This window comes from Lactuca saligna, chromosome 3 (assembly GCF_052625555.1).
Source record: "Lactuca saligna cultivar CGN05327 chromosome 3, ASM5262555v1, whole genome shotgun sequence".
In the NCBI taxonomy this organism is placed as follows: Eukaryota; Viridiplantae; Streptophyta; class Magnoliopsida; order Asterales; family Asteraceae; genus Lactuca; species Lactuca saligna.
In genome coordinates, this window is record NC_136419.1 from 206339871 (window position 1) to 206352500 (window position 12630).

The 12630-nt window shown below is 29.9% G+C and overlaps 2 protein-coding genes and 1 pseudogene across 7 annotated transcripts in view; 2 read left to right on the forward strand and 1 right to left on the reverse strand.

The window, feature by feature from the left end:
- Positions 1-213: 213 nt before the first annotated feature.
- Positions 214-1815, reverse strand: LOC145037760 (hydroquinone glucosyltransferase pseudogene; annotated as a pseudogene).
- Positions 1816-2296: 481 nt separating this feature from the next.
- On the forward strand, positions 2297-9484 carry LOC145037761 (uncharacterized). Of its 6 annotated transcripts, none has more exons than XM_078986470.1 (12): positions 2297-2586; positions 2673-2773; positions 2925-2977; positions 4903-4950; positions 5226-5277; positions 5368-5414; positions 7444-7479; positions 8251-8394; positions 8513-8802; positions 8890-8965; positions 9052-9176; positions 9267-9484. In XM_078986470.1, the coding sequence occupies exons 9-12, from the start codon at positions 8523-8525 to the stop codon at positions 9353-9355; spliced, it is 570 nt and encodes a 189-aa protein (XP_078842596.1). In that variant the 5' UTR covers positions 2297-2586; positions 2673-2773; positions 2925-2977; positions 4903-4950; positions 5226-5277; positions 5368-5414; positions 7444-7479; positions 8251-8394; positions 8513-8522; the 3' UTR covers positions 9356-9484. The 6 variants fall into 6 exon arrangements, with proteins under 6 accessions (XP_078842596.1, XP_078842599.1, XP_078842597.1 ...); XM_078986473.1 differs by having other exon boundaries at positions 8298-8394; XM_078986471.1 differs by lacking the exon at positions 5226-5277.
- Positions 9485-12369: 2885 nt separating this feature from the next.
- Positions 12370-12630, forward strand: part of LOC145036334 (uncharacterized) — a 1227-nt gene continuing 966 nt past the window's right edge. Inside the window, exon 1 of the mRNA XM_078984781.1 lies at positions 12370-12630. This exon is cut by the window's right edge and continues 966 nt beyond it. Within this exon, the coding sequence (XP_078840907.1) occupies positions 12370-12630 (261 nt within the window).

The window sequence follows — 12630 nt, forward strand, 5'->3', positions numbered from 1 at the left end:
AATTAAACTACAATGAAATTAAATACAACTATCATAAAGTTAAATACAACAAAAATGTATAATTGTTATTTAATTTAATAAAGTTAATGATAATTAACGTTTTTTTATTGTGTTTTTTTGTTGTCTTTAAACAATACTTTTGGGACAGAAAGATTACGTCTTAAAGCGTTCCTAACTATGACTCTATGATAAATTAATTTGTATATTTTCCCATGAGAAACGGATCAATGCTTTGAATATACATGAGGTAAGGCCAATGGGCTTATTACACAAAAGCTATATAGGCTAAGAAGCGCCTATACAAGATAAACTGCTACACATATACACATAACAAATTGAGACAATAAATAAATTTTCATTTCTTCAACTGTTGTGCAAACTTCGACAATGACTCCATAGAGGACCCACCGTTAACTAGAGCTTTATTGGCAGCAACCTTTAGTTCATTCATTCTTTGAGATATCTTCTTTCCTTCGTATCCCTCCATTAGCTCCTTCACAACTTTCTCGATCACCTCTTTTCGAACCATACCAATCTCGTCAGTTTCAGCTCTTAAAGCCAAGCAAAGCGCTTCAGTCATCATTTTAGCATTCATATGTTGCTCCGCATAAAGAGGCCAAGCAATCATTGGAACGCCATGAACTATGCTTTCTAGAGTTGAGTTCCAACCACAATGAGTCAAAAACCCACCGGTTGCCTTGTGACTCAGTATTTCAATTTGTGGGGCCCATGATGGCACAATTAAACCTCGTGTTACAGTCCTAGTCAGAAACCCTTCTGGTAAAAACCCTAATGGGTCAGTCTGACTAGAAGCAGTAAAAAAGGAAGCATTCGAAGCCTTTTCATTAGGGCTTCTTACTATCCATAAAAACCTGTGGCCACTCGTCTCTAACCCAAGGGCTAGCTCATGAATCTGTTCTAATGAAAGTGTCCCACCGCTTCCAAAAGACACAAGCACCACAGATCCATCTGGTTGATTATCCAACCACTTTATACAGTCATGCGGGTTCGACCCATTGCTTGGAGCTGACTGAATCAATGGTCCGATCGGGTAAATGGGTGTTTGCCCAGCAACTCCGGTATGCAAAACTCGAAAGGTTTCTTCTTCTAACTCCTCGAAACTATTCACCAAGATGCCATCAAGCAAAGTCAATCGCTTGGAAAGCAAAAGATATCCTTTGTAGACTTCATCGGTTCGGATTTGAACTGGAGCCATGAGCTCATGCCCGGGAAAAGTTATAGAGCCCGGTACTTTAACTGGCTCAGGTAGCTCTTTATACTCGCAAGATGTTTCTTCATCGAGCTTTGGCAATATAAAAGTGAAGGACAAAGCCATGGAATTCATTGGAAAGAACAGGAAGTTAAGAAGGGAAAGCTCTTTTGCAACTTCCATTGAATCATGTCCAAACATGTCAAACACTAGAGCTACCAAGTTGTTTCTTGATTTTAAAGAAATTAAAGCATCTCGGAGACTTGAAAGACTCGATTGCATGATGAACGAAATTTGAAGCTCAGGCCGGGTACCCTCCGGTAAGCCCTCAATGTTTACAGATGGAAGAAACAGGTGGTGTATGTTTTCAGGTAAGGATTCAAGGACGGATATTTGAGCTTTGGGAGGAGTTCCGGTAGTAGGGATGATGATAGTGACCGAGATGGGGTGGTGTTTGACAAGTCGATTAGCGAATTCTGCCATTGGAATAAGGTGACCCATTCCTGGACTAGGAAGAATGGCTATGTGATGTGTTTTCTCCATTGTAATCGAAATAATTGAATTGATGAGAACTGAATTCAATGCCTATATAATCTAGTTCTTCTCGGTGTTGTGAGGAGCACGTATATTTATATTTTATTTTCAATTATTGAAAAAAAAAGATTATTCAATGTCGTCCATCCTTCAGTAAATGACAACTATATGTGTCATTGCCAGCAGGAGTTATGACTTATGAGAGTCAAATGGCATCTTTTGTGTCCCATCCCGAGAAGCTTCGTTTGATATATATATATATATATATATATATATATATATATATATATATATATATATATATATATATATATATATATATATATATATATATATATATATATATATATATACCATTTTATAAAAGGTTTATCTTTGTGGGCCCTCTATAATTTAAGATATTTATCTTAAAAATCAAGGAGATCAATTATAGACCTTTGGATCTAAAATGAAGGATCATGATTATTTGATATTTGTAATCCGTATGAAATTGTTTGAACCAATAGGATACCACAAAAACAAAAACACGGATCCCTCTAATCCATTCATCAAATTGTATGGACCTTTCCCATTCTCTCATTCCGCCGTTTCCAAAAATCTCTCCTCCTCCTCTCTTAATCTATTCGCCATTACACGGATCTCTCCTCCTCCTCTCTTAATCTACATGATCCAGTCGCCATTACACGGATCTCTCCTCCTCCTCTCTTAATCGATTCGCCTTCTAAATCTCTCTTAATGCAGTCGCCATTACACGGATCCTTGGTTTTTTGTTTCGATTTCACGAGCTAGGGTTTATACAATCTCGAAGTTTTTGAAGATCGTGTGGAACGAAAGATTGAAAGGTTCGTTTTTTTGATTACTTGGTTTGGTTTTTGAGTATTCTTCTCCTCTCTTAATCGATTCGGCTTCTAAATCTCTCTTAATGCAGTCGCCATTACACGGATCCTTGGTTTTTTGTTTCGATTTGACGGGCTAGGGTTTATACAATCTCGAAGTTTTTGAAGATCGTGTGGAAGAAAAGATTGAAAGGTTCGTTTTTTTGATTACTTGGTTTGGTTTTTGAGTATTCTTCTCCAGAATTTTGAACGAACGACATTAGCTACAAAAAAATCGCGAAAATACGCTACGGTTTGTCCTGTGCTAACCGATTTTGCTTGTTTGTTTCGATTTCATGTGTTAGGGTTGATACAATCCCAAGGTTTTCGAAGATTTTGCTGCACAAATGTTTGAAAGGTTCGTTTTTTACAACTTGTTTCGGTTTTTGGGCTTTGTTCTCCATAATTACCCACAAAAAAATCGCCAAAATCCCTTACGGTTTGTCCTGTGCTAACCGATTTTGCTTGTTTGTTTCGATTTCATGTGTTAGGGTTGACATGTATTACAAAAAACGTATTTTATGTATTTATCAGCTAAAGCATTGCATGTTTCGATTTCATGTGTTAACCAGCTAAAGCATTGCACACCTTGCTTAGTATTTCATTTTTATATATATTTAACCAATACAACACATATATTCACATAGTTAAAGTATAAAAACATATTTTCATGTCTTTGACATGTATTACAGAAACGTATTTTATGTATTTATCGAATTTGTATTATACGTTATTATTAAAAGTTTTTAAAATATGTTTTATTTCTATATATAATACATTTTATATGTATTCAAGAGTTTTTCAGATAAATATGTATTATGTCCCTAAAATTTTATTTTTTTAAATGTATTTATGTATTTCAAAAAAGGTTTTATATGTATAAATATGTATTTTGTAAATTTATATATAATAGAGCTTATAAAATATAAAGATGCTTTCAAAACATCAAATACTTACTTATACACATGTTTATGTTTTATATATAGGAAAAAAAATACAAATATTATATGTATGTCTGGATACATATTATACAGAAAAATCCAAATTTATCCGGATTAAACACTTATATGTATTTGTTATACATATAAATATAGTTTTATATGTATAAATACATGTAGATACATTAATATATATTATTAACCTATCTTCATCATTTAAAATAAATAAAACGGATTAGAAGAAATCGTCAATATTGGTTCTACCGTTCTACTTCACTGGAAACGATTCCACCGTTCTACTTCACTGGAAACGATTTAAACCTTGTAGGTAGAAGACTTCAGTTTTTATTCCTTATTTTTGCATGTTTAAAATCGCTCGGTGGTTATATACAAATTTGGTAAAGAAGAACACAAACTCTTTAATGGTTGAGTGGTAACATATATTTTTATGCATATAAAATATATATGCTTTATATACATATCAGTTAATAAAAATATGTTATTTTACATATAATGGAAATTAAAAAAGAATTTTTGTATTATATGTGGGCCGAAGGGATTATAACAATAAAATTCCTAATGGTTCAGCGGCAATATACATAAAAATGTATTTTATGTGTATTTTTTTATATATAAAAGTATATTTTGTATATATAAATACATATAAAAATAAATTAGAATTCAAAAACACCGTTTTTTCATAATAATACATATAAATATACATATTAGTATGTGAAAATACACATAAAAACGTATTTTACGTGTATTATTTTATAAAATCGTTGAGTTAAATTATGTAGATATAGTCAGTAAGGGAAATTAAAAATGCATTCATATCTTTGTGGTAGCGGTAGGCTTCTTTCCTACAATAAAGAAGGACCTGCCTCCCTCATCCGAGCCTGGCTTGTTCCTCTTTTTTACCTGAACAGTATAAAAGTCAACAAAACAGTCAAAACAAAACCGACACATCACAGCTAAAAGTCAGTCAACCGGGTGGCAACCTGCTAAAAGCCGAAATTTGAAAAAAATATGAAAAATGATGGTTTTTATAGATCAAAAATAAAACTTAAGGCTAAAACGGAATGAAGACGTAAATATAATGGCTTTTATGGCATTAACCATATTTTATACCAAAATTTTTATAACTTCATTTATTTGTATCGTTCTCTTTATATTTCAAACTTTTGATGGAGTTTAAGTATACAAAAATAAGATTGCAGTTCAACAGTAACATAATATAAAAGTTCAAATTATAATTTTTTGTATTTTCTAATCTTTATTTTTAGTTATAATTTTTTGATGGAGTTTAATTGATTTTGGTGTTGTTTGCGATTCCATGTGCTAGGGTTCACAATCTTGAGGTTTTCGATCGTGCAGTACAAACAGGAGAAAGGTTTGTTTTTGTTTCTAACTTGGTTTGATTTTTCAGTTTTCGTCTTCTCCATAATAATGAACAAACTCCATTAGCCACAAAAATCATTTTTTTTTTCAAGTCAAAAAAATTGGAATGGTGCATCCCGTGGATGTTGAATGAAACTCTGATTTTACTTTGTGTTTTAGAATATTACCAGGTTATATTTCTATTGCTTTTTTAGTTGTTGAACGAACCATTTTAGCATTTTTGTTTTCTATCTATTTACACATAAAAATTCTATGAAATGCAAGTAGATGAAGAAGGAATGCTATCAGATTTGCACCAACTAACTTTTATGTTATTTAGGTATAATTATTGGTGTTTATTTAACTTCAATTAAACTTTCATGTTATATATATTCATAGTTAACTCATAGTTTATGTTTTTTTTTTTCAGATTTGATGAAAGGATATGATTAATTGTTTAATAAATACTTATTGAAGGTAGTTGATATTTTTCTAAACTCTTTATATATTTGCTGAGGTTTTTTTCTATATGATATCATTATAGAATTTAAAGTTTTAATTAAATCAAATGTTTATGAAACTTTTTTAGCCTTAGAAATTGCATTATACTTTTATTTAAATATATATGATTATATTTTGTTTTAAAATTTTATTTACCAAATAGGTGTAGTTTTAAAAATATTTATCAAATAAGTATAGTTTCAAAGTTTATATTTTTTCTAAAACTTTCAGGCTTTTATTCTATTTTCATATATTTTAATATTTTTCTTTTGACCTTTTTAAAACTTTTTGATATTAATTTTTATGTGAAAATAGATTAACATACTATAACGGTATGGTAATTTGGCAAATTTTAAAGTTAAATGTAGTGACACAATCTTTGTTTTACGTTACCAAATTATTTTAAGAAATGGGTTTATAAAAAAAATGATAAAAATAGCAATTTTTTTATTAAAAGAGAGGTCAAAAAATATTTTAAAGAAAATAAGTAAAAATAAAATGAAAGTTTAAAAATATAAAATTTTAAAACTACACTTGTTTGGTAAATATTTTTGAATCTACATCTATTTGGTAAATATTGTTTTATGATGACTTATATTTTACCTTTTTTTTTTGCTAAGCACAAGTTTTTGATGTGTTTGGACAACCTTCAAAATTAGTAGGGGTAGAAATATGATATTTTTTCTATTATGTAATCCGTTCATAAGTGTGTAATTGTATGTATGTATGTTAAAGTAAGGTTAAATGATAAAGAAATCGTGAAAGTACCTTGTTATTTCCCAATTTTTAAATTACAAAGGAGGAAATAACATCATACTTTCAAAGATTTCTATATTATGGGATCCTATTTTTTTTTTATGCTTTTCCTTCTTACGAAAATAAGTTGCTATTCTTGATTATGTCGGCATTGAAGTACAATGATATTTCTTGTGCTTCCTTGTAAGGAATAAGAAATATCATCTTATTTTAATTGATTCAATTATAATATAACAAAAAATTGAAATTATGATGCTATTTCTTGCATTGTAAATATTGATCATACAAGTTTTGTATAACAATATCATATTTTCTCACTTTTTATTGTCATAACATTCTAAATTTATCTATATTCTATATGTTTTTGAATGTGTTATGTTAAAGTTGGATGCTTTATTATTATTCAAGAATAGAATAAAAAAATTAATGCATATCATAAATGTTAAGGTACATTTTTTAGATTCTGTGTTTGTGAAAGTGGGAATTTATAATAACGAATAAAATAAAACAAATAAAGGAATTTCGTTTTTCTTTAAACACAAATTGATTGCATGTGAAAAAAAATAATTTTCTGATTGTAAAATATTTTGTTAGGTACAAATATTGTCAGTAATAGTATTGTTGGTTGCATAGTATTGTTGACTGTGAAAAGTAACAGTAGTGTTGACTGTGAAAAGTAGGGAAAATCAATGTCAAAAACAGTAAATTAGTAGGTAAATAGGTGGTCATAAATAGTATTTTTCAGACTGTCTAAAATACTATTTATTTGTCAGAAAACAGCAATTTATAGACTGTAAAAAAACTGTTTAATAGACAAAAAAAACTGTTCAAAATCAGTACTAGCAAAAGATTCCAAAAGGAAAACCAATATAAATATGCTCATTGGTTGATAAACAAATTGTAGAAGCTTGAGTTTTAGAAAAAAGGTATGCTTCCTTTTCTTTCTGCTGTATTTTGATATACAAAAATTAAATCGCAATAATTATTTTTAAATGAGTGATGTGTTTTGATTTTTTTTTTATTTACTTAGCAACAAATTTTTTTAGTGTATGCTTTAGAGTAACATTTACAATTTTGTTTAAATTTGATTAGTTTCTACTTTTAATATAAAGTGATGTGTATTGTTTTTTTTTTCATTTACCTAGCAACAAGTTTTTAGTATATACTTTAGAGTAACATGTACAATTTTGTTTAGATTTGATTTGGTTTTTAACAACTTATTTTTGTTTTAATCATGTCTATGATACAGGGCGGTGCTTACTTTTGACTTGTGACCAAAATAGAGGTAAATTGGAAGTCTTTCAATTTGCATTATTCATCTTGTTTAAATATCATTATCCTTTTTTGCTATATATTTTACTTTATTATATTTTAATATAGTATTAGTTATTCCTACGTGTAAAACTTGATAATACTATGTAGTTTCATTTATTTACATGTTTTATTTTGTTTACATATCATTATCTTTTTTTGTTACATGTTATACTCTATATAATTTCTTTTATATTTATTTATTATAACAAATGTAAATCATTTAAAATATAAGAATAAACCGTTTAAAGATTTGGATATAAAAGTGGATGAAAATTTATACAAGACCAAATATAAGAAAAAGAGATATTAATAGTATAATATTTATAGAAATATATTATATGAATAATTATTATTTTTATTGGTTTTAGTTTAATATGTTGTTATTAAAATATAATGAAGAATAAAATTTTGTAGCATTTATGATATCAAATTAGGTTTGTCAAAACTTTTAACATTGTAAATGAAAGTCTAAAATATTATATATCTATATTTTCTGTTGTTTATTTTAATAATTATAAATACAATATTTATTGTTATGAACATTTTTAATATTTTTAATATTTAAATTAATATTGTAAATGAAAGTCTGAAATATTTTTTTTTATTTGTATTTTCTATTGTTTATTTTAATAATTATAGATACAATATTTATTGTTATGAACATTATGAATCTTTTTAATATTTAAATTAATAATATTGTTATCAATTATTTAACTTTTACATTTTATTTTAAATTTTGTAGAAAATGGATATGTATTTCAATGTTAACTCTTTTCGGTTACTCAATAGTCCATATGCATGGTATAATTTCGCTTGCGTTCGGATTGATTTTGTTTGGGTGGATACAAGGGAAAGCAAACTAATTATGCTTGTACTTGACCAAAATGTAAGTTCCAAATATATAATGCTTAATTTTACCATATAAAGAGTTTTTCTATTACTATTTTTTAAATTTTTTTTTAGTTTTTCTATTACTATTTTTTAACAAATTTTTTATTAACTAGAGAGAAAAAAATGGTGGTAGTTGTACCTAGCTCTTTAATAGCAAGATACCTAGAAAGAGGTATGCAAGACCGCTTATATTCTATAAATCATTTTAAACTCAATTCCACTCCCGATGACTTCCCCAAGTATGAAGGATACAACTTTGTTGATGATCAATATGTCATAATTGTCAACGAAGCTACACGATTTACTCTACTTGAGCCGGTCATTGAAAATCATTTTCCGACTTATCCATTGGTTGAGTCTATTGAATATCTGATGAGAAATCCACGTCAACGAAATCTGATCGGTAATTCTTAAATAGTTATTACAATATAATATTTAACTCATTTTTTTAAAAATAACTAAAATTTGTTTTACTTAAATGGTGGTTTAGATGTTGTTGGCAAAGTTATTGATGGACGTCTTTTACACCATGATTGTGCGATTGATTTACTTCTTCAAGATCAATCGTAAGTTTTTATATTATTATTATCATTATTATTATTAAGATTTTAATTATAAGTACTATTAAAATTAATATTTCAAATTATTATAGTGGCTATGTAATTCAGTTGATTTTGAATGATGGTCCTAAAGCCTTACCTTTTAAACTCGCACGATCAATTCAAGAGAAATGGATCATATATGTATCTCGTGTTAAATATCGAAGCCGAGGGGGGAGTAAGTATAAACTTTTCAGTTAAAATCATTTAACAAATTAATTATTTTTATTATCCATATGAAGTATTAATGTATAAAAATTAATTTCAGTGAACTTTTTGGATTCTACATCCATTTCGAGGGTTGCATTTGAACCGGTTATGGCAGAAGCAAATGCTATTAGGGCGATTTATGGATGATATAATTATGTATTTCAATTTTAAAAATAAACAACTTAAGAACGTTTGTTGGTGGTTTGCTTATGTAAGAATATTGGCTATTGGTATTTTGTTGTTGTAACCTTAATATATCTATTATGTTGCAATTTATTATCTTTGATCTATATTATTCAAGTATTGAACAAATTTATGTATTGAGTTAGTAGATATAATATTCTTTTTATTTATGTTTTATAAACTTATAGTGTGAAATGAGGATCCAAGATAGTGAAAATGAAAATGGAGATTTGACGCAAATTTCTTTAGATATTGAAAAAGGTATGCATAATATATTAATGATAATCATATATTGTTTTTTCTTAATTTGAACTAAAAAACTTATAAGAAAAAGGATTGTATTATTAATATTATTGCAGAAAGAAGAAAACGATACAACAAAGAATATTGGAAAACACGATTTACGCAAAACAAAAAGCAAAAGGTTTTTATTTGCGAGGAACCCCAAAGTAGTGCAGAAAAACGAAAAAAAGCTAATCGCGAATATTATGTACGAATTAAGAGCAAACAACAATTAGAAAAGGTACCATTACAAAACTTGGAAAACCAATGTAGTGGTGGAATAATGCTATCCGCAAATAACCATTCAACCTCACATGGTACTCGAGCCAAAGACAAAGAAAATATTATGCCGCGTAGTAAGGATAAAGCTGCTCAAAATAGGAAAGATACTAACAAAAAGTATTATGAACGCAACAAAGAAAAAAGGAGAATGCTTGAAAGTGATCACCAACAAAAAAACAATGAAAGTATATTTGCTACTGCAGAGGTCATTCACAAACATCATGTTATATGTGCTGAAGAAAACAACCAAATATATTCGGGGTTAACACACGAAACATTAGATGGTTAGTCCTAAATTAATTCTACAGCAAATTTTAGTATAAACCATCATTATTTAAAATGAACAATTACATTTTTTATCTTTAATTTAAAAGAGTTGTGTTTTCATATATTATAGAAGTTGGAGGTTCTAGCGAAGTCCATGTCAATCAAGTAATTCCAGATGACATTCTTCTTGAGGATCCATACCATTCTATTTTCGATAGTATCCCTGAAGTACATTCTATTTTGGAAGGAAGTAATATATGTGTTCATTGTGGAGCCAAATGGTTCAAACATGAATTCGCTACTTTTTGTTGCATGAGTGGGAAAACAAAGTTGGCATCTTCCCAAATTCCTGATGAGTTATATCGTCTTTTTACATCAGAAGAGGAGTTAAGCAAAATATTTAGAGATAATATACGTGCTTACAATACAAAATTTTCTTTCACATCCATGGGAGTAGAGTTGGATGATGATTTGAGCAATATGAAATCCGGAGTATATACATTTCGTGCGAACGGAGCAATATATCATAGAATTGATCAGTTAGTACCGAGGGATGGATTACCTAGGTACTTACAATTATATTTCTATGATTCTGAAACCGATTTTACACATAGACTTCAATGGCCAAATATTGATCGAAAGATCATTCAAGTGTTGGTGGGCATTCTTTCAACAAACCCGTATGCTACAACGTTTCGAAGCCTTCGTGAGCTAGGACCTCTCGATAACTATAGAGTTACTTTGAACGCATCAGTGGAACTTGACCAGAGGGTATACAATCGGCCGACCACATCTGAGGTTTGGATATAATAATTATTTCTCTTAATTTTAAGTGATATCAGTTATCATATTACATATTCACCATACTAAAATCACAAATTATATAGGTTGCTGGTATTTGGGTAGAAGGTAATGACAACATAACAACATATAAAAGAAGCATTGTTGTATATGGGAGATCTGAATATAGTACACAAATTCAACCTTACGAAGGTTGTTATGATCCTTTGTCTTATCCATTATTCTTTCCTAATGGTGAGTCTGGTTGGCATGCAAAAATAGCAAGGGATGGGGTGTCCATCAATGAAGCTGTGGGTAATGAAGAAAATATTGTGGATGATATAGAAGGTACATACATTTTTGAAATATGAAAATCAATGATTTCGGTAAAAATATACATAAATACAAAATTTACAAGTTTCTAACATTACCCTTATGCAGGGGCTAAGTCAAAGAAGGGTAGGAATACCGTAACAATGCGTGAGTACTACTGTTACAAATTCCAGATTCGCTCATCTAAAAATTTAATTCTATTGGGAAGAAGATTGCTACAACAATTTGTGGTAGATATCTACATAAAGATCGAGACTTCACGCTTGCTTTTTTGTAAGCTAAACCAAAAAAAGATAAGATCTGACCTTTACCAAGGAATTGTTGATTGTGTCAATGCCGGTGAAGTTGAACCAAGTAGAGTCGGCCAACGGATAGTCTTACCTGCATCTTTCATCGGTGGACCACGTGACATGCGATGAAGGTTCCTAGATGCAATGACGTTAGTTCAAGATGACGGAAAGCCTGATATATTCCTTACAGTAACATGCAATCCAAACTAGCCATAAATTGTTGATGATTTGAAACCCGGGCAAAGTGCACAAGATCGACCAGACCTTGTATCAAGAGTGTTTCGTGCAAAATTAGAGGATCTAAAGGACCAACTTCTAAAGCATCATATCCTGGGTGTGGTTTGAGCATATGTTTATGTGGTGGCGTTTCAAAAGCGTGGTTTGCCACATGCACATTTCCTCTTGATAATGAGACCAGAACACAAGATGACAAATGCTGGCCATTATGACAAAATGGTGTGTGCTGAACTTCCCGATCCGAAAAAGTATCCCAAAATGCACGAAATTGTTGTGAAGCACATGATGCACGGTCCTTGTGGTTATTTATGAGAAACCAGTCCATGTATGCAAGGAGAGCCAAAACAATGTCGGTGGAGATATCCTAGACAATTTAATGAAGCGACGACACAAGGAGAAGACTCATATCCGTTATATAGGAGGAGAAACAATGGGATAGAGGTCAACGTACGAGGAAATACACTTGATAACAGATGGGTGGTACCATATAACCCGAAGCTGTTAATGATGTTCAATTGGCACATGAATGTCGAGGTTTGCTCGAGCATAAAATCTGTGAAATATGCTTTTAAATATGTTTACAAGGGACATGACAAACAAGTTGTCCACATTGATCAAGATGGAGCAGAACCCATCATCAATGAGATTAAAAGATATCAAGATGCATGTTACGTCTCACCCCCTGAGGCAATATGGAGGATTTTTAGCTTTGCGCTTTCTCAAATCCACCTTTTCGTCATGTCTTTGCATCTTCATCTCCCGAACCAA